Source organism: Bombus affinis, chromosome 4 (genome assembly GCF_024516045.1).
Source record: "Bombus affinis isolate iyBomAffi1 chromosome 4, iyBomAffi1.2, whole genome shotgun sequence".
Lineage (NCBI taxonomy): Eukaryota > Metazoa > Arthropoda > Insecta > Hymenoptera > Apidae > Bombus > Bombus affinis.
This window is the reverse complement of record NC_066347.1, coordinates 3884295-3911557: the sequence shown is the minus strand read 5'-3', so window position 1 is coordinate 3911557 and position 27263 is coordinate 3884295. Positions and strand designations below refer to the sequence as shown.

General features: G+C 36.1%; 2 protein-coding genes across 13 annotated transcripts in view; one reads left to right on the top strand and one right to left on the bottom strand.

The window, feature by feature from the left end:
* The window catches only part of LOC126915589 (phospholipase DDHD1-like), a 410369-nt gene that overhangs the window by 282791 nt on the left and 100315 nt on the right, over positions 1–27263 (top strand). The gene's annotated exons all lie outside the window — the stretch shown is intronic.
* The window catches only part of LOC126915585 (potassium voltage-gated channel subfamily KQT member 1), a 143532-nt gene that overhangs the window by 58927 nt on the left and 57342 nt on the right, over positions 1–27263 (bottom strand). For 2 of the 12 annotated variants that reach the window (XM_050720374.1, XM_050720380.1), the window contains exon 1: positions 10258–15261. The exons of 3 other annotated variants lie outside the window; for them this stretch is intronic. In XM_050720374.1, the coding sequence (XP_050576331.1) occupies positions 10258–10579 (322 nt within the window). In that variant the 5' untranslated portion in view covers positions 10580–15261. Of the gene's footprint in view, positions 1–10257; positions 15263–27263 lie in introns of those variants that run through there. 7 more of the 12 variants (XM_050720376.1, XM_050720378.1, XM_050720375.1 and 4 more) reach the window with 6 other exon arrangements.

Sequence of the window (27263 nt, the reverse complement as noted above, 5' to 3'; positions counted from 1 at the left end):
CAAATATATACGAGGTATAAGTGACAATCTTAAACTACAAACTTTTATAATAATCTCTTTCCTTTCTCTCTTCGCGGTAGAACTTTCTTCCTATACTATTTTGATCGACAGGCAACGTACGAAGTCCCGACACTGACCATTTCAATACCGTGCGAATGCGAGACTTTTCGAACGAAGCATAACTATGACGTGTAGTAAGTAGAGATTCTAAGAATAAATGGGAACACAAAGGATACGAATACGATTCAATAGCGTGCAAAAGTTTTCAACAAGCTCGACCACCTTCTATTTGCTACCATGTATAAGGACAACGATTTTAATGAACCTTGGATACATCAAGTTCTCCATTCCGTTCGAAGAGTCTTCATGATCGTATCGTAAAATTATCACGAAAATTCCTTCTATGAGACACGCCGGCTGTAGTATTAACAAAGCAAGGAAATTGTACGAGGAATCTATCTCGCGCTCATTCCATTGATAAACAGATGAATCGTTCGCCGAGTAGGAATTATTCAAATATTTGATCCAATGAAAATCGTTAAGGATTCGCAATTCCAGCTAGCGCGAAGCTAGTTCTATCAATTGATTCTGATATTTTCTTTGAGAAATATTTACCTGTTTCTTATATTTCTTTTCCCTCCGTACTCTTTCTTCGTTTGTCCCGCTAATGAGTTTAGACTTTTACACGATCGAATCACGATTTTGCAGTGTCGTAGTCGATCAAGATTTTTCTATTTCGCCGCCGGTGTAACAAGAGTAACAAAAACGGCTGAGAGATTCGATTATCGACCACGTACGTGACGGTTATATTTCTCAGCATCAATTGAAGTAACGAGATTGCTCGACATGTCGCTGTATATCGGCTGCCTTCTATAGTACAACAGATCTAGACCGCTTATCTGTTGTGGAAAATCGGTCGAATGAATATCGGAAGATACGAAATTTTACGACGCGCTGTTATTAATAAACGAAAATTCTATCGATAGCTAGGTCCATGGAGAATCGTGCAAGTGAGATAGGAAATTTTTCTTATAAGCAGAGGATTCAGATCAGTTTGCCATAACTCGATACTTCGTGGATACTTGCGATACGATAACTTGTAATACGTGACTTGTAAAATTTCTGATTTATAATATTACTACGATGTGTATAAAAGGGCAGAGGGAAAGGCTAAGGTGAGAAAATGTTTGCTACGAGTTTCAAAATGAAATCAGGTATTACTTAGTATTTTACATTATGAAGCAGTTCTATTATCAAGCTTATTTTAAATGGCTTCAACTTATTTTAATATAAGTAAATAAAAGTAAAGTTTCTTATCGGATTCAGACTGAGGCTATATTAAAAGACACGAGTTTTCGCGATCAAATTGTTGCGCAAGGAGATGGTGAAATTAGATTAAAAACTCTTGCATTAAAGTTCCATGATGGAAAAGTAGATGGTGACAAGCTGTTACTGGTTTGAATTTAACGCATATTACAGTACGTCGAAGAAGTATTGAAAGTTATTGAAACTCATTTATGTTTTGTTCAAATGTTAATTATATTATGTAAATTCAATATTCGCGATACAGGTAGTACCTACGTCACAATAAAATCACATGAAAGATGGAATATTATTTGATACCTTATAATAGAAAGTAATTCTACTAACAAAGCTTCTTCTGATGCTTGTATTTTAATAACGAAATCTGACATCGAAGATCGATCGGTAAAGTATTAGAGGAGCGAAAGTTTTGTAACGAGATTCTAACGGGTATCAAAAGTCTTTGTTGATGGCTCGTTACGCGAAAGTCTATGAACTAAAGTTAGAAATTTCTTGCCTTAAAATTTAACAAAAGACTGAAATTATGATACGAGTTTAACATTGAATATAAAAATGAAATATATTACCAAACCAGATGTGTATTCAGAAATACAAATAATTATAGAAAAATACTGGCAACAGTCGGCCACCTATATATTTTGGAGGGTGTAAGACTGTGTTTTATCACGATCGGGATGAGTAAAGATACACCACTAACGAGATGACCCGATAATTTATGCTGCAGGGCAGATTCTATACACTCCAGTGAATTCTACTTTAAACAGAATTAATTAGTGGACTTCGATTACTGAGTCTTCGTGGACTTGAAGCTTTACTGCGAAACAGTAAAAACGAATAAAATCGACAAAATTTCATCTATTTCTGTATTATTCTGTTATTTCTCTTTTGCCTCGAGTATCTTATCTTAAAAACAAACTAAACTCGGTAAAATTGAAAATTTTAATTAAATCCAAACGATGTTACTAAAAAATAGTCCTGAATTTTAAAAAAATTTTTGCAACACGAATCACTGCACTCTCAAAAAATGATTAGATATATTATCACAAAAAATATTGATTTCTATCGTCCTTATGGGCTTTATGAACCAATGAATGCTATTATGGATTGTAACGCGTTCTAAAAGATCGTCTGTAGTTTTCTATTTGTGTAAAGTTACACGAAGCTCGGGGTTTTGAATTGAACAAAAGAAACGCTTTAATTTAGGTGGCAAAGGCTACATCCATTTAAAAACCGATGTAAAAGCACAAGCCTTTCATTTATTGGAGTTAGTCTTTTTTCTTATAGGTAACACCCCGATACACTGTTATCGTTAACTTTATTCCCTTGTAAAATGATAACCGAGCTCCCACGAAACGACTACGATATTGAATTTCTAACTATTTAAACATTTTTGACGAAGGTAGTTGATTAAAATTCATTCGAAAAACTTAAAAGATTCTATTTTATACAACAATTGGCATTTCTGCGATTTCCGTAGTAATTGGTAGATTCGTAGAACTAAAATATAAGTAGAGTCAATATAATTTTTCTTTGCACATTACAAATTGAAATTTAGATTTGCTCATTGTTTAAATGATTCGCCTTAATGCCACATTTTTTTCACGCATCGAAAGCCTTTTTATTTTTGTCGAAACGAGAACGTGATTACAATAAATAAATAAATTAATTAATTAATTAATTACGTGATAAATAAGGAATGTTTGTGAAGGATTGTCTAAAACTACCGATGAGATTCCCAATGTGTCGACTTTTCATCCAATACATTACAGGAGTAAAGTTTTCCACCCAAATCAAAGTTTTGGAAGTCTACTTAAAGATATGAAACTTCCATTCTTATTAATTAAAGCGAACCTATAACATATTCAACGAGGACCCAAGAATGGGTACAGCTGTTGAATGATTAATCGCCTATTAGCCACAAATCGATGTGATATTTGGCCTTTCAAAACTTCCCACTAGACAACTACTATCAGATTATTGTTTATCGTTGTGCTGACATTCGAGGTGCCTTCGAGGTGTAAAATGCAAAGTGCGAGCTGTTCGCTCAACAACCGAAAACTAAAGTTACTCGTCTCGTTAACTTCCTATATACATGTATCGCTAAAAATTACGTGGTAATGTAAGAAATAAGAATAAACTGATAAGAAATATCGACATTGCTTATTTAAATTTTTAAGAGTCGATTAATATTCGTTAGCTGTTCAATAGTTATCGAGCGTCGATCATTCACATTTTGTCAAATCTCTGCTTCTATATTTCCTTTCTGGAAGAGAACTAGTCGTGAAGTTACCTAAACGAAGTCACAATGATAATAAAAAAGATAACATGACAATAGCATATACTATAAGAGTTCGATATACTAACTATACTGCAACTAGCAATCTTCACCACGAACGAATCTTAAAATCTGCGAAAGCTAACGAAATTGGACGTCCAATTAAAACGCGTACGATCGAGCCTGCAGTTCGCCGGCGGACAAAGAAAATTGGTGCACGGATCGAGCTAAAAATGCGCGAACAGTGCACGTGGAGACCAGATACCGATACACGCTAGCCCGATAAATTGCTTCGAATTATCTGCACGCTCATCGCCAGCACTTCCTTCTCTCTTCGAGCAGCGACCACTTCTATAGGCCGTACAGATAAATTCTAACGACTACATGCAATTTCCCCGGGACATTAGCGAACGAAGAATCGGAAGTTAGAGCAGCTATAGCGAGCCGCGAGATATTCATCGAGAACAACTTCAACTTCGACCGAAACCGATTCGTTGTTTCCAAAGAAAGAAGAGAAAACAAAGAAGAATAAGAACGAGAGTTTCGTTCGATGATTCACCGATACTTCAGAACACTGGTCGTAATTTCACGTAGCTAATCTAAATTTTCTATTTCCACGATCTACGATTCTGCGCAACACGAACTATTGTCGCATTATGCAACAGTGACAATTTATTTTTTTTAACATTGTCCCTTCTTTCTCGCTCAGTTTCATTTTTCCCTTCTCGATTGTACTGCAAGAGGATTTTCTATATGTCTGTTTTAGGAAAACCAGAGACGGGGAGAAGTAGAAGTGGAGGAAGGGCGGAGAAAAGTAAAATTATTGGAAAATAAAGTACAAGTAAAAAGTGGATAAAGAAGGGACGAATGATGCGTAATGGGGAAAATGTTTATATAGAAATAAAGTATTTAGAGATAGAGAGAAAGGACAATCGAAGTATCGATATATTCTTAGGCTACTGTAGTCATCAAGTAAGTTTAGCTTTAGTTTTGTTTCATGTTTGTAAACTACGTACAGCCAAGTTTAATTTCCAAGCCATGAGGCTGCAATAAATAATTATAATTATATGTGTCTTTTGTCAAAAACGTTTTTCAACTCCAGATAATCTTCTATCAACAATGATAATAAAAATGTAACAACTAATAACGGACATATGGAAACCTTTGTTACGAGTGAACTTAAAATTTTGCCAAAATTAATCAAACTAAATATCTAGTTAAAATCCGAAACGCGTATCATTGGACTTAATTTTTTTATAATCCGACGTTTTAGCTGGAAAATCGTGTAACGCCGAGAAATATATGGAATCACGAAAGAAATGTTGACAAGATGCCTGTAAATATTAACGCAACCATCCGCGTATTCTCATGTCCACATCAACGAGTTTGTACACTACGGCGGAACGGATTACAGGGACGTAATAGAAAGGTCAATGGCGTTCATACCCGTAATCGATAATATAATAATTCCGTTCTGATGTAGATTATATCCTCGAACAATGTCGTGCGTTATACTTGACCACGTTCTGAGCATCGAAACTCGCGTTATCCTACGTGTTCATTCAACTAACATCATTGTAACCGCATTATTACAACCGAGCAATGTTAATATCAGGGCCACAAGTCCTATTTAATCGATATTATTAACTAACACCATATCCAACATTTGTTGTTACACTGTTCTAATGAAAATGTGTCATTTTCTATTTAAATTTCTACTTAAACGTATCGATTAAATTTTTCATCACGGTTAACTAAGTTTCTGATTAATGGCTATTCTCCTAAAGCGATACAAGGTAACGTAAACAATGCCGCGCTTGAACTAGCTATCCCAAACATTGCCGAATCACAAAATAAAATTAAGTGAAAATGATAAGCGTGTATGGATGAAAATAATTAATTCTTATATTGAAACGGAAGAAGCATATGCATATGTAATTTCCACGAGTATGAAAACTCAGCGAATAAATATCAGCGAATAAATACATGTTGTGAAACGTAACTATATACGATATACGTATGTTTGTATTAATTTAGCATGATTGCTCCGTTATAATAATTCGAAATTCGGAAATCTATGTACGAAATATACGTATATTGAATCGATACTTCTTTCTTTCCATGAACGTCTCTCTTATCGAAAAATATAATACAATTGAAATATATGAAATTGTGAAATCTAAAGCGAAATAATACAAAGCCATCGTTTATGATTGAAAAGAGTTAAGAATTATCCCAATACTGCACCGTCAGGCGAATGGGATCGTTTTATTCTATCTTGAGACAATGAATTCCACGGATCCTCCAGCTGAACATTCAGTCTGCGCAGAGAAACTTACTCGAAAACGGAAGCCTTGTTAAGAATGCGTTAACCCAACGTTCGCGTTGAGAGAAACGGTGAATACGAATAATTTAACTTCCCAGAATCAGCTGCAGGCAAGTTCCTTCGTACAGGTGAAACACACTTAGAGACAGGGACAGAAGATTACTTGAATCGTCATGAAATCCAGCAAAGAATGTAATTGTACTGCGTGGAGGCGGATTTTCGTAAAACTTAATTAGGCTGTATTATCACTACGATCGTCTAACTTTAACGCCAGCCGAAACTCACTTTCTCTCGTACTGCGTGTATTGCAACAATGACGTTTAAAACACATACTTTTTTAGAGCCGAACAATTATAAAGATTAATAATTATTAATAATCGTTAATAATCTTCAAAGCTAATGCCGACTTTCAATTATAAAATATGACGATATTTTATATTAGGTTGTCCGAAAAGTGTCTTTCTTTTACAGACACGTCATTTACAACGACGCATCTTTATACAAATATGAAACCTAATCTGTCGAACGTTGTGATCTTTATCTTGATAAAACAAAATAATATAAAATGAAAAATGTTGTGTATCGATTATTTCCTTATAAAACGAAAGAAACTTTTCGGACGACTTAATAATTTGTATGACATGTAGTTATATTATACAAAATATAACGTGAAATTAATAATAATGTAGTAATGATTGATAAATATTTACGAAACGATGCTAAGAAAATTTGTCGGCCAAGCTCCGAAATACATATAGAAAATTTCATGACACGAAAGTGGCGATATACGAAAGTCTCTCTTTATTGATTGTAAATAAATATAACTCCCCTGTAGTATAAATAGGGGCATCTGCATACCGACGGAAGCTCCCTGATATTTCATAATGAGTCGCATGGAAGATCGAGAATCAAGCGTGTTTCACTCACCGAGCAACCACCAAAGGACAAGAGATTTTTCAGTTTTCCTAGCGAGGGAAACAAACGTCCCCTTGTTGTTGCTTATTTTTATCTCAAAGACAGGATATTCTTAGTATACTCGAGAAAAATAACTAACATACTAAGTAAGGGAATGCTCTCTTTGCAACTGATTCAAATTTTTGGAAATTGCAAACAGAAAGATACCACAGGGTAAAAACAGTTAACTCTTGGTCGAATAAATAACGGGTGAAACAGATGAAAAAATGGATGGAGAAAAGATTGCGGCAAGTTCGAGAAAGCAGAAATGAAGTTCGTTCGATGATATTATTTTTGCGATTACTAGAGGCGTAATTTTATTCGTTAAAACATTGCGTTGTAAACATTGATCCAATATAACTATTTTATTGAATGATACGTATATTTGTTTACCAAGGGTCCTTTACAATCGCGGATATTCGAATACTGAAGTTTTCCATGAGATTATGGTAATGAAGGGTGAAACTTCTGCAGACTTGTCTAAATAAATATAAATTTTACTCAAGACGCAAATCCCTAAAGTGAAAATTGCATGTCTCTTATTCGGATGAAAAATATCTCTACTTACGTTCTATTTCTTTAGCGATGTTCATAGAAATATGAATCTGCAAAAACGTCCGCAGCCTATTTATTAAAGGAAGACCGAACTAAGTAACATTCAACAAGGAACCATAGAAGAAAGCAGAATTCTGCTTTTCTCCTCGAACAAAGGAGAAAGGAAAAAGATTGTGAAAGGGAAGAAACGAGTGAAATCTTTCGCTCACCGCAACGAAAACACAGCTATTACTTTATTTCACGTGTTCACGAAATCAGTCGCTCTTTTTTCAAAGGAGATTACACTTCAGCCGGCTTTCCTTCCGAGCTTCCGTATAATACAAGGCAAGAAGCTAAAAATCACCAGCTCGTTGCCTAGTTTCCACCGAGCTGTGAAACGAGAGTCACCTAAAAGCCATCACGACGGCTTAAGGGACACTTTCAACCGGCGTCGTGCTCTTTTGATATTTCAATTCTTTTTCTTTTTTTCTTTTTTACTATCTTCCGGAGAGTTAAGAACGAAAAGAAATCCTGCTAGAACAAACTGCTAGAACAACGTTCAAAACGGAGCGAATAATTTGTTAATTCGGAGACGAGGTCTAACGGAGCCGATTCTATAAAAACCGCATAAGAAGATTTCGATCGTTATTTCGTGAACGAAAAAGTTAAGCGGGTCGATCGTTTGCGATAAGAAAGAGGAACATTTTACGATAAGAAACTATCGTAGTAGTTGTTTGATACTGCTAAACTTTTTGGTATCAAGCTTAATCTGTTTTAGTTTATTTACGGCTGCGATATAAATTCGACTTTTGTCCTTTGTACTGCTCCTTTTAATTGGTTTTTTGTGGCAGAAAATTTTATAACAGCAAAAGAATCAGCAGAGGCGAATTAGTTCGCCAGTTGAAAATCTTCGTTCTTTTCTAAATAAATAGATCGATTTTTAAATTAATAGCGAAAGTAATTATCAATTTATCAATAATCGCCAAGTAAATAATTTTTATCAAAATACGTAGCAGTTGACAGGTTAGTTAATTCGATTAAATAACGATCGATAGTATATACTTTCCGTAATATCTGGTATAAAATCAAGGAAGTATATTACGAATATTTAGGAAAAATATTTCGCGCAAGTTTTCTACAGACAATGTTCTCAAAGTCGGTCAAACTATACTGACGTATTCTATTTGCGAAAGATAGCCAGAATTCACGTATACAAGTTTGATTGTGGCCACGCTCTCTGCTTCAAACTAACTAGGCAGAGGTTTTATTTCCGAATTTTTAGAACTCGGCCTGTTCTAGCGATATGGTCGATAATAGAAAAAGCCCGGTGTGCTACGTGTTACTGACAATTAAAAAAATGAAACGTAGATTCTTAGAACATCTACGTATCTTATTATAACCTAAACGAAATTTTAATGTCATTTACGTCTAGTTTGATTCTATGATAAATGCTCAAAATTAAACTGTTTTTTCGTAAATTGTTTTTTGTAAAGATATCTTCGTATCGAACTTGTAATTGTATATGACGATATATTGATATTTTAAATTGAGGCTACAAATACTAAAGATGATGACCTGTGACAGCTTTTGCTTGCAATTATCTTCAAAACAACCCCACAAATTTTTTTCATTCGTTTTATGGCACTTTTTATATTTTCAATTTATCGACGCACGATTAATAGTTAGTTCATAGTAATTCATAATATTGTTAGGTCCATGCTATGGATAACGTAATTATGATCATGCTACAATCAAAACTCACGAAGAAAATTGTTTTTAATGAACGTGAAAAGTTAAATAAAACACAGATTACATGGCTCTCTGCCGTTCATTTGCTTTTAGTTGACGTAAAAGAATATCTGATGCAATAAAAAATAATTCTGACGTTAATAATATCAGAATAAATATCTTTTAATTAGGTACTGCCGAAACGCAGGTAATATTTCACACGAAACTCTTTCTGTGCCATTTTATTACAAATTTCCCGTCCTCGTGTGAAACTTGTCGATGCAATTTAATCCTTTGTGAACGAAACATTATTCAGGTTCAATTTAAAAGCAAATTAATTGTAAACGACAAAGTTTTAATTTTGAAAATTTATCGTGCTGTTGAAAATTCCATAGAACATTGAAGTTTCAATATCGAAAATATCTTGAAACATTAACATGTAATGTTATTGACAGAAAATCTGATGTAACGCAAGAGTCTCTCTCTCTCTCTCTCTCTCTCTCTCTCTCTCTCTCTCTGTCTCTTCATAAATATCAACTTTTGGTACCTACTGAAAGTATTCCAATAAAAGTACTCATTCACAAAATATCAATTCAATTAATCGAATTCTAATTCTATCGCATCTGTACAAGAAATCTGTCTTCTGTTTGATTGTAGAATCGGACTGTTCGTAAAGGCTATAAACACGAGACAAACCGAAGGAAACAGAAGATACGAGAGCGAAAAAACGAGGCTGTTCTTTTCTGACGTTTCATTTATGACAATAGATCATTAGAGAATCAAGAACGATCAAATAAATTCAACTTCTTAAAAACCAGTATTCCAAGAGCAAATTTATAACAATATGAAGACTGATATAACTTGAGATACCACTAAACCCCCTAAACTAACTACAAAAACTAAAGACACGATTGAAATCTACGATGTTCGTAAAGAATCACGTGTCGAATCAATCTAATAGAAGCATCTTTGTACAAGAAATTCTAACAACGAAACAGAACAACAGAAATCACCGAAAAACCAGCAGTATTCCTATAATTCCAGTGAGCAGCCAAAAATCTTCCGATCGTTACACCATATAGAACGAACTGAGTTTCCTCGGCTAGTCCGAGTATACCTGAATGCGTGCACTTCTTATGATTCTGATGACCTTGGCAGTTAACATGGTGCCCATGAGAATGGTGCGGAGGATGATACTGCTGGCGTTGCTGGTGCTGGTGCTGGTGCTGATGCTGGCTGATCGGCGATTTAAGCACGCTCAGCACCAGATCATCATTAGATGGCACGATCGTCGTGAGCTGCCTACTCTGCCTGTATATGTTCTCCTGCTCCGCGCGGTTCATCCTGCATCCAAGTCGTCGACGTTGCAAATAAAATCCAGGATACCATTCGTGTCTCCCTCGACCCGGACCGCTACCTAGCATAACAGCGTGCAACATCCCGACGCTCTCTTGCAACAGGAACTTTCGTTCATCTGACCCACCCCCAGACGATTCTCCCTTTTTTTCATGGTCGTCTCAGATCTATGATCACTTCACGATACGCGGTCTTCTTCTTTCTTTCTTTTTTCTTTTCTTTTTTCACAACTTGATAAAATACACGTTTCATACGATTTAAACACTATTCGAGTATTTTGTTACACCGATTCTGATTCAATTTTCAATTCAGGGAACAATGAAAGTAACAACGTTTCCGGTTAAAGATTACGTGTGCAATTGATCATCGTTTGATGAAGCTATTTATGATTTCGAGTGCTAATTAAGCACTGATGAACGTCCCTTAGTACGTTTTAATGAGTTCGTTCGTTATGCCAATTTAAGGGGAAATGGACGCGACGAGTATCTTTCTTTTTAATAGAACACCCGATTTATGTTGTTTGAACACTATTTGGACATTGGAAATGTTTAACTCACTTCTGACGCAGTTTGATAACGATTTAAGGGGATTAGGATTTTAGGCTGAAGATTCCCAGTGTACTATTCTTCCACATCGTTTAACAAAACATTCAATTTGTGGCATTTAAACGCTATCTGAATATTTTGATGACGAGATTTTAGGGGAGAAACGGATGGTGAAATTTCAAGTTCTCGCACATTCCTTCACCACAATTTCCTAAAGCACTTAATTCGTGGAATTTGAACGCACTAGTTACACATTGGAGCCATTAAATTTTTCGCTAAGCTTTGATGAACTGATTTTTCATATTTACGATGTAGTAGCCTGACCTTAAAATTGTATTACAAATTTTAACAAGTTTCGTGCGATTAATATCAAACTGGTGAAATTCGTATACTTTGAATATCTAACGCGTAATGAGGATCGTAGTCTTTGAATGTTTTAATCATTCATGCGTATATCTTGTAGGAAAAAGGATTTTTCGTGAGTGTGGGTCTTCCAACTCGAATCTCTAAGCTACTATCACATTTTCGAAATTACAAATTCGCTATTAAACACTGGGCCAATCTTTCACTAAAGTCTTGTATACGTGTAAACACTTTTTGCGATGGAAAACAAAAGAATGAGAACTAATATCAAATTAAACTGCTTTCTACTCGCAGCTTAAATTAACCGCAGATAATCACGAGTTTGATCAAAAATTTCTCAACCACTTTGATCCTCGAACGCGAAACAGTCGATCTGAAATTGTAACGTTTTCTCTCCTCGCAATTTGAATCAAGTTTACGCGATCATTAGCCTATTGGCAGAAAGGTGGCAAAGAGGATCAATCTCTGCCCAAGATCGTTTCCTATCGTAATTCAAATCAATCGCGAACTATCGTAATTCACAGAGATCGTGCGTTTCAATCTCACACGGAAATTAACGACACTTTCCTCCCCCTTCTTCTAAAGTACTTTCTTTTTTATCCAGTTCTCGTAGTTTTCTCTTGTTGTGTCCATGTAGTTTTTCCTGCTGTCGCAACAAAACGACCCTCCATTGCCTTTCCCTGTTTGTTCTTCGTTCTTTTTCCCTTGAGAAGTATCGAGCAATTTCACTCGTTGTCCAACTTCTTCTGCCCTGCGATGCTGTTTCCCTCGCGATATCTCTCGTTCCTCGTTCGATCCACAATCCCGCAAAAGCGATTAGCTCTCGTAATATACTTTGCCTTGTCGATCGACTCGTCCCTTGAAAGTTGGACGATCGAATACGAATCGCTCCTCAACTTCCAAGTTTTTGTCGAATACGATGGTACAAATTCAAGAATCTATCAAAACAAATTTCCGAGGGAGAAATTCTGTCAGAGCAGAGGCCATTGTATAAACAGATCGACGATCTTCAAGGACTTGGATTCGATAGCAATCTTCTGATATATTTCACTCTTTCTGCCTACACGTGATACTTAAATCTGACTCGAGCGATCGTTTCGAGTAATCGTTAATTATACGGCTGGGGCGCGTAATAAAGGCGCAACAGTAGCAACGATGACTTTCTACGCCCCCTGAATTTGCCTTGCGAAATAGATTTCTCTCCGGGAAACGTGAAGAGGAATCACGTGCTCGTTCCTTTTCCTCGGCTTTTCTTCTCCACCTAGTTGATGTCCTCAACGTCGAGACTCACCTCGAGACTCTTTTAAAGGGATTACACCTCTTGCTTTTCCACAACAGTCTGGTCGACGAGATTGGCATTCTCGGCGAGTTGCGGATCCTCTTGTCGATCGTTGCGACACGACGCGACATTGGACAGTCAACATTCGATGCTCGAGCCGTTGCAGAAACTGATCCCGAGGGTTTCCCGACGATTTCCGCTCGCTTATCTTCCAAACAGTCACACACGAACTCTCGTGCGACGACTCTATTATTCTCGACGTGTTTACCGTGTCGAGATAAAAGGAACGAGAAGTACTGTTTCGTGTAACCTGAAATTGCTTCGGGATTTTACTCGATATCGCGTTACGCTAGCGAAACATTCTGCTTTACTTCTACGCTGGAATTAGCGTGTTTATCGTTCGGTATTTTTATCGTTTGATTGAAACGCGGTCTCAGCAACCATTTCAAAACTTATAAGTTCTAACAGGGAAGCTTTTAAGGAAGCAATCGCTTCACCGTGAGGACGTGCAAATTCGAAACTCAACGTCAGTTTGCCACGGAAAAGGCTCAAGAAATCTCTTCTTTTCCGACCAGCTTTGAGCTTCTGTACAAACTATTTCCTATCATCGAACGTAATGTCTATTTCGAGATTGAAAATCCCTTGTCGAATAAATAGAACGAGTCTTCGGGAAAAAGAAAAGAATACGCGTGCATGGATGATGTGTACATGTCGGTGAAGAACGTATATTCAACACCATCGGATCATCTCTGCTCGAACCTTTCGCGATCTCGCCCTCGTCGGATTCAGCCGTTTCGTAAATTCTTTAAACGCGATCCTAGCTCCGTTTTGACGTTTCGTATATTCTTTCTTCCACCTCTCTATCAACCTCTAAAATCCTACAATCGGAGTGGAAGGAACGCGAGAAATTGATCGTTCCCTGTATTTTCTTCCTTTTTCCATTCAATTCGTTTGATTTGTAGCACGAAATTGCTTCGCTATAGCGAGATCCCTCTATATTGCTCTTATTCAAGACGTCTGCCAGTAGATCCACGTGAAAAGAATTTTGTTGGACTTCGTAAGATTTCCGATTCACCGTGCCCTGGACAGAATGAATAAAACGATGTAATTTCGGCCTTTTATCCGCATCTTTTCGGGGTATACGGTGATTTAATAAGGCAACGAATGCGATCTCCACGGTCTTATCTCAATCATCCTCGTCACGGGCCGCGTGTTTAACGACGGGATTACATTTTACGAAGCCTCGAATCCGCGTCCGACCGTTATCCCCGGTCCGATAAAATTTTAATTGAAAGTTCCCACGAGGACGCGTCTCCTTTGACATTTAAGATCCGCCTATTTCGTTGCAGTGCGCTTTCATACCCGTCTAAATGCGGGTATGAAACCGCGATTCAATTTCGTCGTTTGTTTCTTTCTTTCTTTTTCTTTTCTCCTTCGTTCGCCTTTTATACACGCGTCCTCGATTCCTATGTGTCTACGGAAAGTAAAAACCGTCTGGCGTTCGTACGATGTTGGATCTCGATCGATTTGGGCATGTGCAGGTTAACGTTCAGGATTTCGAAATCGTTGTAGCATCGTTTCGAAAGAATAGCTTTGACACAGGTGTACGATAATTTGCCTCTTCGATCCGTTCCCCATAATTGTACGATCATTTACGACTCCGATCGAGGGAGTTTGAACGAAAAAGCTTGATCGAGTCGGTTTCTTGCAACCTCTGAGAAAAGATCTCTCGGTCATAAGCACAGTTCGTACATGTTTTCATCCCCCGAGCTTCGATTCCTAACTTCTTCGAATCCTCGCACGCTCGAAATCCATTTCCCTCGATCGTCCACAAACAGACTGATCTTTCTTTTCCCGCGCAATGACAATTATCCACGTACGTCGCGACGAACCAACGAAAAAATCACGATCGTCGTAAAGCCTACATTCGACTGTCACGGATTTTCTCCTAGAGAAAAGACGGCAGAAAGGAACAAGGAGGAGGAGACGAAAGAAAAAAGAAAAGAGGAAGGAACGAGTTAAAGTGCAGTAAGATCGGTGCGAATTTCGCTCGTGCTTCCAGATGATTTTCACGCACGTGTTCCCGCACTCACTCGAGACGGAAGCACAAGGGGGTCGACAAATGGTTGTTCGAGGGCGAGCGACTCGTTGATCACGCAATCGCACCTGGCAGAGGGAAGAGGAGGGTGGATGATACACGAGGTCGCGTGGCGCTGGTCGAAGACGCGTAATGTGCTCAGGACGACAGCCCGCAACCAACTGTGGCTCTTGGCCACCCTGTAGTTCCGCCACCCATCGCAACCCCGAATAGGTGGTGGCTCTCGGCGCTTGCACGCCGCGCACCGTTTACGGATCATGAGAAATGTTTTCATCTGGCCTACCCCTCGTCGAGCGACAGATCGCACACGCAAAAACCTTACGCTTCTTCCACGGTACTCGAGTTTAACTCTGGTTAGTGGAATGAACGTACAGGCTTAGAACGATTCATAGGTGCATTTATCGTGTAATGTTTTAAAACGTAAGGGTCTAAGACTTTAACGCTAGAACTACCGATAGTTAACACGAAGCTATTTCTACCAAAACCAGTTAAAATGACTGGTTTTTAACAAATACGTAACAATAGAATATTTCTATATGTATTGATTTATTTTTTATTATTATTACTCCATATGGGATCTCCAAACGAGGGTCGATACATTTATAAAATTGTAAAGCCAGTCATTTTGACTGGTGCAGTATTTCTAGCGTTAGCGATCTAGCGATTAATCCGGATTTTTCCTGATAGCTGATAACACCATATTGAATGATACGCGGTAAAAATTTTAAAAACGTGTGCGAAGTTGTATAAAACGAGGAAACTGGTTAATTGGAGTTCGATAAACAAATTGCAGAATCCTTTTACATTTTGACAAGTACCAGTCGTTTTGACTGGTGTTGGTATAAGTAACCTTAATATAAAATTATTTTGAATTTGAATACGTAAAAAACAAAATAAAATTCATTATATTATACTGTTAGTTATCGTTGCGAAAGTCATTACATCATTGCAGAAAAAAATATAACATGAAACAGGAATTTTAAAATAAAATTGTAAAACCAGTCAATTTGATTGGTGTGGTAGTTCTAGTGTTAATAATAGCTTAATAGCGATATTCTTAAGCAGTTAGCTGTTTTTCACAAGTATAGTCAAAGTAATGTCATGAAGAAATGGCAATTGTTTTATTCCATTTTTATTTATTTTTATTTTAATTTCATTTTTATTTCAAAAATCTCTCATTTCATTTCGTTGCAACTTAATTCTATATTGTAACAGCCACGTATGCTCTGTGTTTCACGAGTATAGTCGTCATCGCTTACTTTTTGCGACACAACTTAGGCACACGATTTTCAAAGAGCTCGCAAATCCTGAGTGGTTAAGTGCAACAGAAGAGAAAAATTTCTTTCGGATATTAACATTTTGTTTGTAACAATATTATTATCATTGCTATCGTTGTTATTAGCGTGGAGAATTCTTGGATACACAGATGTAATGCGCGGGGAAATAAATTACACGCGCAGATACGCATATGGAAAACAAAGAAAAAAAAAGGAGAAATTGCTAATGCTTCTGTGTTCCAAAATGGGTCTAATCGGCTGACGATACAGTACTGTAAGAGCGTTAGTAATTAGCAGAGAATTTAGAGATCCCGCGAATAAGCCCCACAGCGTTAATACTACGAGAGATGACGTTACTACGATGAGCCGCAAGTGATAAGTTGGACTTGAAGGTGACGTCTAGATTCTTGACAATGCTTAGCGTGGATAATGGTATAGTATAATTAAAGACTAGATTATCTTTCTTGCTGCTAAATCTAAGGGTATAACGTTTAATTAAGCTGAGGGACAATTTGTTTAGCGCACACCAATCATGAAATCTATTAAGATCTACGTGAATTAATTGTGCGGATTACGGACCTCTAGTTCTATAAAAAATTAATTAATATAATGAATAATTATGGTAATTACAGGTTGAACGATTATAGGTATAACGCTAGCTTGTATAATATTGAAAACAAATGTTACTTAAAGCTTCACATTTCTTCTTAATTTGCTAAGAAATTAAACCAATTCGTAATATTTAATTAAGGGAAGTTTCAAAAAATTAATTTTTTCCATACAAACAAATGGGAAAATATTACGAATCCTGAAGATAGTTTTGCAACTAATTTCATTTCTCTCGAAGTATTTATTAGAAATTACAAGAATTTATAGAAGATCTGTGAAACGAAATGTCTGCAAAGCCATAGCTTGGTTGGATTAAACGGTTTGGAATCCATTAAGCGTACAAATTCTGCATCGTTTATATTGCGTTTCTGCAACTATTTTAAGAATCGTAATTCCATCCTTCCGCTACCTTCCTCATTTTTATTAAATCTTAATTGCAATTTATAATCTTAATACTATACAGAGCTAATTATAATTGCGGCAATTTTTTTCATGAAACATAATACAAATATTTTTCCCATATTTTTACGAATTATTAGACGTGTAATATTTGGAATTTATTGATATATAAAGTAAACAATTACGATCATCGGATCTTGGTACAACCAGCATTTCCTGGATCGATTATCAGTTCATAATATAAAGATAAAACTTGGAAAGTTACATAACTGAGAAAATTGTTATGTGAAGAATTCTCCTACACAAAGACGACACGAAACCAAATGCAAATACGTTCGCAAAACTCTTTCTCGAAACTTTCGTTAAGAGTTCTTTCTGAATATCTTTTCTTAACTCTTATCCGTAGTCTTCGCCCTTAAAAGGATTCACTCCCACGGTTACACAAACATACATTACACGTTATATATACATATATACACATAGCAACGTTCAAAGCTAGCCAACTAACATTTTTAAAATGTTAGCTGCCCAAACATTGTCTTTCCGTTTTGTACAAAATATCTTTTACTTCCACGACATGTCAACAATCTTTAGCAAAGCGATTTTTATATGCATTTTAATTTTTGTATAAGGAATTTCCACAAATTGTTTTCGCGATAAATCGCTTAGAAAGTATGCGAAAAATGTTAAATCCTTAAAAATTGACTTTTATAAATTGTGGAGATGAAAGAAAGTGACGATGGAGATAGATTGGAAAATTGAAGGAAATTGACGCTGAAACATCGAAAATTTGTATCGACCGAGTTGATTATAAAAAGTTGGAAGATAAAATGAAGGAAGAGATGTGTACAATGGAATGGAACAAGAGGAAGAAAACGATATTAGATGAGGGCGAATGTATACATATTTCCGTCGTGACTGATTAAGTTAGCAAATCCAACGATAGTTTCGAAATCAGATGCGAAAGTTATACAGAACTTACCGACAGTTCGAATAATTTAAGCGGAACTTTTTGAACCGGAACAGAATGAAATTATTCAAACAAGGCTGCAATAAATCGTAGAACCGTTGCTGAATTTCTCTACATTTCCTTTTTTTCTGTTTTATCGCTTCGTACGATAACTTTCCGAACATTTCAACCATGCACTTGATGATATTTACCCTAACAACCCCAGACCAGATAAAGTAACTGGCATGTTAAAGATATATTAGAGCGAATACAAATACCTATTTTATAGAAATCAAACGTACGATAAGAAAATGTCCACGGTTTTAAAACAAATAATTTACAGTGCTATAGATACTTCAATTTCTTCAAACTTCATCAGATTGCAGGATCTATTGCGTTGGCAACTAAGTGATTGCGGATTTTGTCATTAGGTGGTATCGACAAAATCCGCAATCACTTAGTTGCCAACCCAATAGATGGCAAAAGAAACGATCGACAGAAATAAGCAACGCTTAAAGATTTTCTATCACTACCGCGATGTTAAATATTAATAATAATAATAGTAATTAATAATATATATGGTATTGAAGTAACCTAATTACGAAAATAATAACAACCTTCATCGCGCCTATTTATTTTTAACATATTATATTTGTTAAAAAAAATAACAAGCTGAAAGAAAGATAAAGATATAACTCGTTAGTGATATTCTTTTTAAATACACGTATGTATTTATCTTTACGCGCATAGGAGAACGCAGAGAAAAAGCAGAAATTAATGGGAAAATTTCACGATTGCATGCAGATGCACGTTAACGAGAGATCTTCGTTCTGTGGGCAGGATCATTAAACAAGTTTGTTTGTACTGAGAACAACGCGGTGAATGTATATCGCGAGGTCGGCTTGTCTGGCGAACACAAAAAAAAACGGTGGAATTTATAGAAAATTCTGAAAAATGTTTTAAAAAGTTGAAATTAGGTGTAATTTAACAAAATTACAAAACTAAAATTTCTATAAATGAGAAAAAAAGGAAGGTGTTATTGATTCGTTTCTATTCCTAGCATTTGTCTTGCATGATGCAACGATATAAATAAATATTTTACTGGCCGATTCTTATTCCCTTTGAAAATGAGAAACTGTTACGTATATCGGTGTAAATATCAACGTTCTCGACAGTCAGCTTTATGGTCACGTTTCTGATCTGCGGGATCAGAAATTCCTTTCTGTCGTTAGATAAACGAGCAATGCGTCCCAAAGGATTTCTTAAAGTGTCTCGCAACCCTTCTTCGACCACCATAAATTTTTCTTACCGCCGTCAAAAGGGAAAGAAGTCCTCTCTCGAATGCGTGCCACGTACCTTTTTGCAACCCTATAGGGACGCCAACCCATAATTAACAATTCGATATATACGAGATGAGAAATTGAAAAGTATACGTGATACATTCGATATAGGAATGGCTTCGACGTTACTTGATTTGTTATTATTAAGATACATTGGCAAATTTGAAACAGGTACAGCCAACGAGTAATGGAACGAAATCTGGACGAAAGGAAGGGGAAAGTAATAACAGATACCGAAAGGAAGAGATGGCGATATTCAAAAAATTGTGGGAGAACGATAAGATTAGAGAATCAAAATACGACGGATTATGTAACTACATACAAAATATCAGGATGTCACGCCACATAAAGGAAGAGGGGAGGGGGCAAAGCGTTATAACTAGAGGGATATGGAAACGTAGAAGATGCGAGCAAGTATTGGAGATCGGAACAGGAAAGAATATGTAAAAGTGAAATATTGAGGGGACGTTGAAACATCTGATAGAAGACAGTGTAGTAGTGGAAGGAACAAACACAAACGTGGAGAAAATTCTAGGTAGATAAAAGATAGAATGAAAGTGTAGAAATGGTTAAGGAAGATAGAAAGAAGAAGGAAAGGAAGAGGAGAGATAAAGTAGGAAATGATAGGAGAAATATCAAAGATTAAAAGTTGCAATAAGCAGACAGCTAGCAGTAGGAGTGGCTGACGGAAATAATAGTTTTAGAATAGGAAGAACTTACAGCGTAGATTCTTAAATACATAGTATGTTGTAACTAGGTTAAGGCTAGCATAAGAATAAAGTATGCAACTGGATGAGTGAAAAGATCGGACGAGGAGGAGGTGTTAGAAAAATTGTAAGCAAGTCGCGTTTCTTCACCGTGATGTCGAGATCAAATAAATTATTGCTGTTATTATTTTGATCAATTTTTGTTTCTGTTTATTTTTCCTTCATCTTTGTTTGTTATAGTTTTAGGATTTTTATTTATAGACAAAACATATAAGAAAACATTCTTCCAGAGATATAAAAATATCAGTTTAAATAAAAAGAACGTAAATTATTAATCGTATTTTATTAGATGTACAGAGTGCTATCTCTCTACATCGATGGATTTTATGATTTTCTCCGTATAGTCGACGAATTAACTCGATTTTGTCATCACGAATCGTACATATATATAATAGAACTGTCACGATAAGAATTAAAGATTCACAAGTGAGGCATACAAACGCGGAAGTTTTCTAAGGAAGTGTTTTAGGGGCAATTTTGTCAAATCAACACCACTGACAGTGAAAGAAGCACTTAAAGGTCTACTAAATATACGGTACCTATACATACCTATAAGTATACTGAAATTAGGTTAGAAATATATGCAAATAAATACATACTATATGTGTATAAACCCAAGCTATGTACGTATACAGACATCCTGTAATGACATCTAAATGAAAATCGGAAATGACCATTTACATGCTTCCAACTCTAATTGTTATAGCAATTTTCCAAACGTCGAATTGCAAAGAATTATATGGAAAATGAGAAAAAGAAACATTTCTTGAGTAAAAGCACAATCTAACTTCATTTGCCCGGTCCAATTTCATGATATCTGTATCTCATATAGCTTACCGGCTTATAGTGATAAAACGTCTTCAACTGATAAATGGCTTCTGGCGAAAGGATTCAAGCCACCTTTTGGCGGCAGTAATGCGTGGTTGAATAGCAATCGATATAAAAGTAGGATTACCAATAGCTCGTATCTTCGGACATCCACGAGCGCAGTATCGGTTGTGGTCTCGTTTCGATCGAGCAATTCAAGAGCGAAATGTAATTTTAGTTGCTACTACTTTTCATATTTATGCTTATATCGATTTAATATTCTTTGACACGAAATTAAAATGTAAGCATTTTAAACATATTATATATACCATTATATATGTTTAATATACCATTATATTTTATATACAATATATCATTCTACCATTCTTATTATATAAATATATATAATATATAAGTTAGTATATATAACACTATAGATTAAAAAATATCATTAAAAACAAAAAATGCCTGTTATCGAAAGATGCATAACATAAAATCTACATATCCTTTAACACTAGAACTACCATACCAGTCGAATTGGCTGGTTTTACAAATTTATTTTCATATTCCTACTTCGTGTTATATTTTTTTCCGCAATGATGTAACGAGTTTCGCAACGATAATTAAAAGAATAATATGATGAATTTTATTTTGTATTTTACGTATTCAAACTCAAAATAATTTTGTATCAAGGTATTTATACCAATATCAGTCAAAATGACTGGCACTTGTCAAAGTGTAAAAGGGTCCTGCAATCCGTTTATCGAACCCCAATTAACCAGTTTTCTCGTTTTGTACAACTTCACACATGTTTTTAAAATTTTTACTGCGTATCATTCAATATGATGATATCAGTTATTAAGAAAATTCCGGATCGATCGCCAAATCGCTAGATGCTAACATTAGAAATATCACACCAATAAAAAGGATTGGTTCTACAATTTTATAAATGTACTGACCCTCGTTTATGGATCCTGATCCCTAATGGATTAATAATACCAAAAATATACTACATAACATGGAATTCGTTCTGTAAGAAAGTAATAAATCAATAAATATAAAAATATTTTATTGTTACGTATTTTTTAGAGACCAGTCATTTCGACTGGTTTTGGTAGAAATAGCTTAGTGTTAACTATCGGTAGTTCTAGCGTTAAATATTCTACATTCTTAAATTTAATTCTGAAATTAATATCCTTTAAATTCTTTAAATTTATCGATACATCCGTGTAACATCTGTACAACGATAAAGAACACTCGTCCGAACAGTAATCTTTCCTTAAACAGAGATTCTACGATTTTAATGAGAACGCCTTCTAACGTCTGACCAGTCAGTTCGAAACTAACAAAAGCGCAGAAACGTTTCACGGCACGTGTGCACTTCAAATCGACATTTCGCAGAGCGAGCTCGTTCGAGGCACGAAACAACCACGAGAAACAAACACGGCCAAAGTTGCCCGTCAGGCTCGATTAATCGAACAACGTTCCCGTTTTCCAGCCAAAAGAAATTTCGATGTTCGAGGCTGAAGCTCGCACGTTGCAGAGGCTAAAGCGTTGCTGCGGTTGGGATGAGTAATGGAGGACGAAGGCAGCTGTTTGTCAGAAATATTTCCAACGTTTTGACCACGCGGTTCCATCGAAACGGCATCGATATGCAACGATCTCGGTGGTAATCGAGAAACAAGAGGACTTCTTATTGATTCACATTTCACGTTGTCCTCTTTAAAGTCTCGTTGTTCCCAAACGTCTTCCGCGATATCCGATTCCCGGAAATACCAGTATTTCAATGGGAAAATGGCTCAAAAATAATTAGATCGTTAGGTTCTTGGAAAATATCACTTTGGAAAAGAGAACGGTATTCCAGGGTATCGTAATTCTTCTTTCGCAAATGTATAAAATATTTTACGTATTCTGTTATCGTACATTATCATTTGGATTGTAGGTCATGGATCGAATAAAATGTTTATTCGATTTATAAGATATGTTTCAATCATTTCGCGACTTCATTGAACTGAGTGTTCTCTTTTTCTCTCTTTTTTTTATTTGAACGTATCGTAGTATATTTTAGTTTGAAGGATTTTGTTAATTTTGTAAGATACCGATGATTAAGGATTGGTTGAACGATCTACTTTTCGCTATCTTTGACTCACAATAGATATTTATGTAACAGATAAATATTACAACAGAGACTAACTGGCAGAGGGCTACCTATTATATTAGGTCGTCAAAAGGTTTCTTTCGTTTTATAAGGAAATAATGGATGCACAACATTTTCCGTTTCATATTATTTTATCGAATTACGTATGATCCATTTCGTTCTATCAAAATAAAGATCACAACGTTCGACAGATTAGGTTTCATGTTTGTATAAAGATGCATCGTTGTAAAAGACGTGTCTGTAAAAGAAAAACACTTTTCGGACAACTTAATACCACGCGGTTTTGTTGATTCTAACGAAGCTACAAGTTGCGAGATACGACGACTGAGTAGCTTTGAACGTAAATGTTACAAGTATTATCGAAATATGATTTTTATAATATCATGCTCCTAGGAAAATGCTTCGGAGACTTGAGCCCAATTTTTTGGAACATTTTATATATTACATTATAATTGGTGTAATTGACTCGTTAACATGTTAACGTATTATTATTTGATAACAAACGAAATAAGCAGAAACAAACTGCTAAGGATTTTATCCATTCAACCTTTTCCCTCCAGTGTCGATATACCATCGATAAAAAATTTCCATCGATAAAGTGAAATTTCGTCCTTGCTATCGTGACGACTTTTCCACCTCTACGATTTCTACGGTGACCTCACCTGAAAGCGTTCGAGCATCCTGCCGGTTGCTTCGCAAAAGATAAGTCGATAAGTCGAGTCAATGGTAGCGAAGGTATCGCGTCAAAAGCAGTCGAAAGATCGACAACACGGACTACCGTATACAAAACGGTTTAAACGGAGTTTATTCACGGTTTACTGCCGTCTTTATGGCCCCGAACGCGGATGGGAAAAGTTCGATTAACCGATGGGCGGGTTAATTGATTTTATTAGATGTTCGAAACGAGTTGCGAACAAAGAACTGATACCGCTTGATGAGATATAATTTTATATAACGTAAGGGATAAAATGCCCGAAAGCACAAGGAAATTATGATATTAAACAAATAAGAAATTGATTTCCCGATTATCACAGACAGTTCTTAAAAATGTAATTCGATAATTACCATAGAAAATATTCTAAAATTAGATGAGTTCTTTAGCGTCATTATTAAACCTGAAATATATCGTTAAAAAAATAACAATAGCAAAATCAATTTACGTATCAAACTTTGACGAATCGAATGAAACTAAGCGTATTCTGCACATTCGTTGATAAACCAAATTAAACCATTTAGCAGAGTACGAGATACGATGTTCAAAGTTCCAAAATATTATATTAATTTATATTAACGTACGAAATTACCAAACTTCCATCTCCAAGATTTTTCGGCGTTTAACTTCTCTCACATTTGCCCCGTTATACGTTATTATAGCTTTCTCTAAACTGTAACACGATGCTAAAATAGCAATTTCAATCTCGAATAGACTATGACCGTTTTCCCTTGCATCCTAATTACATACGACACGCGATAAGTAAACTATTCAAATACGTTAATCGATTAATTTTCATCCAATTATATTAATTACCGCTACATAGTCCAAAATATAATCTCGCATGGTTGTCTTTTAGAAATGCAGAATCATTGGGACGTCTTGAAACAATATGTGTGTGTGTGTGTGTGTAACGGTGTAAGCGGACAAGGGAGTTGAACGCGCTGTAAATTCACTCTCGCCGCATGCAATTATGCCATGGCTGACCTATACACCTGCTTTCGCTGCCGAGTAAACTGGTTAAGACTCGTGGGAGTAATCCCTGACCAGGGTAATAACCAGCTTTGTTAACTGTTTCTGTGTAAACGCCACGCGACCAGACATCCCCAATGGAAAATACGTGTATGGCCAACGTTAAGTATAATTCTCGCTGATGAAATGTCACACAGGGAAGTGATTTCTGAGCTTATTGTCGTAACGATTTGTTGCTGTCTATACGATTAATGGAAGTAACGTGACAAGACTCGTTAGAAAGACAGGAATTTCGAGGATAACTGTAGGAAGAATTAACAGAAAGTTAGGACAGCCGTTCAACTTTCCTTATGTGTCTTTCGAATAATCCTTCTGTTGTATTAACTTTCGAAGACTGAAGTGAAAGTAGAAGAACCAATAGCTGAGTTATTCAAAAAGTCGAAGAGGAACAGTTGAATGAAATTGGGTAACACGGAAGAGGGTAGAATAGAATCGTTCGTGGTATTAAGAAGTTTGTGGCGACTACGAACTGTTCTTCGAAATGGTTTCGAAGATCTTTTTGAAAAATTTTTGCACATTTGAACAAAGACGAAATTACCTTTATTAGGCTTGCAAATTACATATTATATTTTATTATAGTCTATAAACCGTATCTTTGTTTAAAATATCTGAACCGCAGATATATTTACATTAAATATAAAATTAATACGCACGAGAAAGAAAGAGATTTCATAAATAAAACCTGGAAATATCAATTAAAAAGCGATGAAAGTCGGATCATAGCTACCGATGAATTTGTTTTGGAATTGTGCTTTAATTTACATATAAAACAAACGCAAATCTCGCTAACAAAATAAAAACTACACGCGTACCATTAAGCATACCAGCAATCGTACGAACACGTGTTTCATCATCGCCGACCAATTCATATTCATCGACGATTCATCTCTAGCCCATCGATAATCCTTAACGACACCTCCAATTGTACGTGACTTTTCCAGCAAACATGTATCTAACTTTTTCAGCCACCTCGACTGGCTCATAAACCAGACAAGAAGCAATTTCACGATCAAAAGCGATCGATCGAATGCAATCTCAACCGGCTAAAAAGAAAGAAAACGATCGAATCGAGTTCTGTAAAAGCGAACAGCTACACCACGAAGGTATTCGAGCTCTTTAACTTCGGCAACTGTGCCGACACCAATATCGTAACGCCTACTTGTCACGATCCGATGTTCGGTGCACGCGGACGGAGTAAGTAGTTCGTAGTGAAATGCTAAATACCGTCGACGACCCGCGTGTCTATTTATAGAGGCGGCTGGATCGATATTCGGCCGGTATAGCAAGAGTAAACCGGGGCTAGAGCACGCGAGAAGGAAAAAAGAGGAAAGGGAAGTGAGAAAATACGATGAAATCGGCAAGAGAAGCTTACAAAGAGTAAATACAGAAAGCGAAGAGAGATAAGAGAGATATCAAGCGAAAAAGATAAATACAGCGAAGAGCATAATTAAGATATTGTCACGCGAATTTTATATATTTTTCGCTGGCTATTTCAATAGATTGAAATATATTACGCCATAATATTTCATTTTTACAAAGTATTACGTCGTATCCGGCCACTTTTCTCTGACAATCTAAACCGTTCGCGTTGTTGAAAATTTGTTAGTCTCCTTCCGCTGTTGTGAGTAGCAATATCGCAATGAAATCAACGAAGAAGGCTATCTACCGGAAGAAGTCGACAGCCAAGGCAATAAATTGATTTATTTTACATAGTTTGCTTTAAAAAAAGGAAGCAGTTTTCCGTTGCAATCTTCTTTTTTAACGGCCGGAATTTATTATTCAGATGAGTAACGGTGATAAAGGTTATTAACGAATTACGAGCTTATTATCTCACCCGTTTCACACCACTTTTATATTACTCTTTGGAAAAGCTTTCCCATTACTTCTGATGGCTTGGCATGACTTTCGTTTATAACAGTCTTTTATTTTATACGACATTCGCGGACTTATGCAGTGCACTTGCTGGTTACGTCGTTTTAAAAAGGCATGAAATAAATCAAAATATTTTTTATTTGTTACACAGAAGGGACCAAAAGATGTTGGCTGTGTGCTTTCTCAAAATTGAATCGAATTATCGTCAGTTAGGAAATTTCTTTTGTTGAAACGTGCATGCGTCTTTTTATCCTCCTCTGTATATTAAAATTTCTTTCGCGCTCATAATTCGTGATAATTGATCTTCTACGTTTTAAAGCTCTTCTCATACTTGTTTTCTTGTTTTTTCTTTTGGCACAAAGTGCACGAATAAGGGAACGTTGAAAGGAGCGAATCGCCCGAGGAATCCCCGTTTTGTTCCAAAATCAGAAGCGCAAATGCGAAATGTGAAAGTTCACGTTAAATTTAGTTGCAACGCCGCTCATCCGAGCCTAGCGTTTGATCTCAAAGCAAACCACAATCTACTCCAATCTTCCACCTGCTCTCCTTGTTTGTTCCTT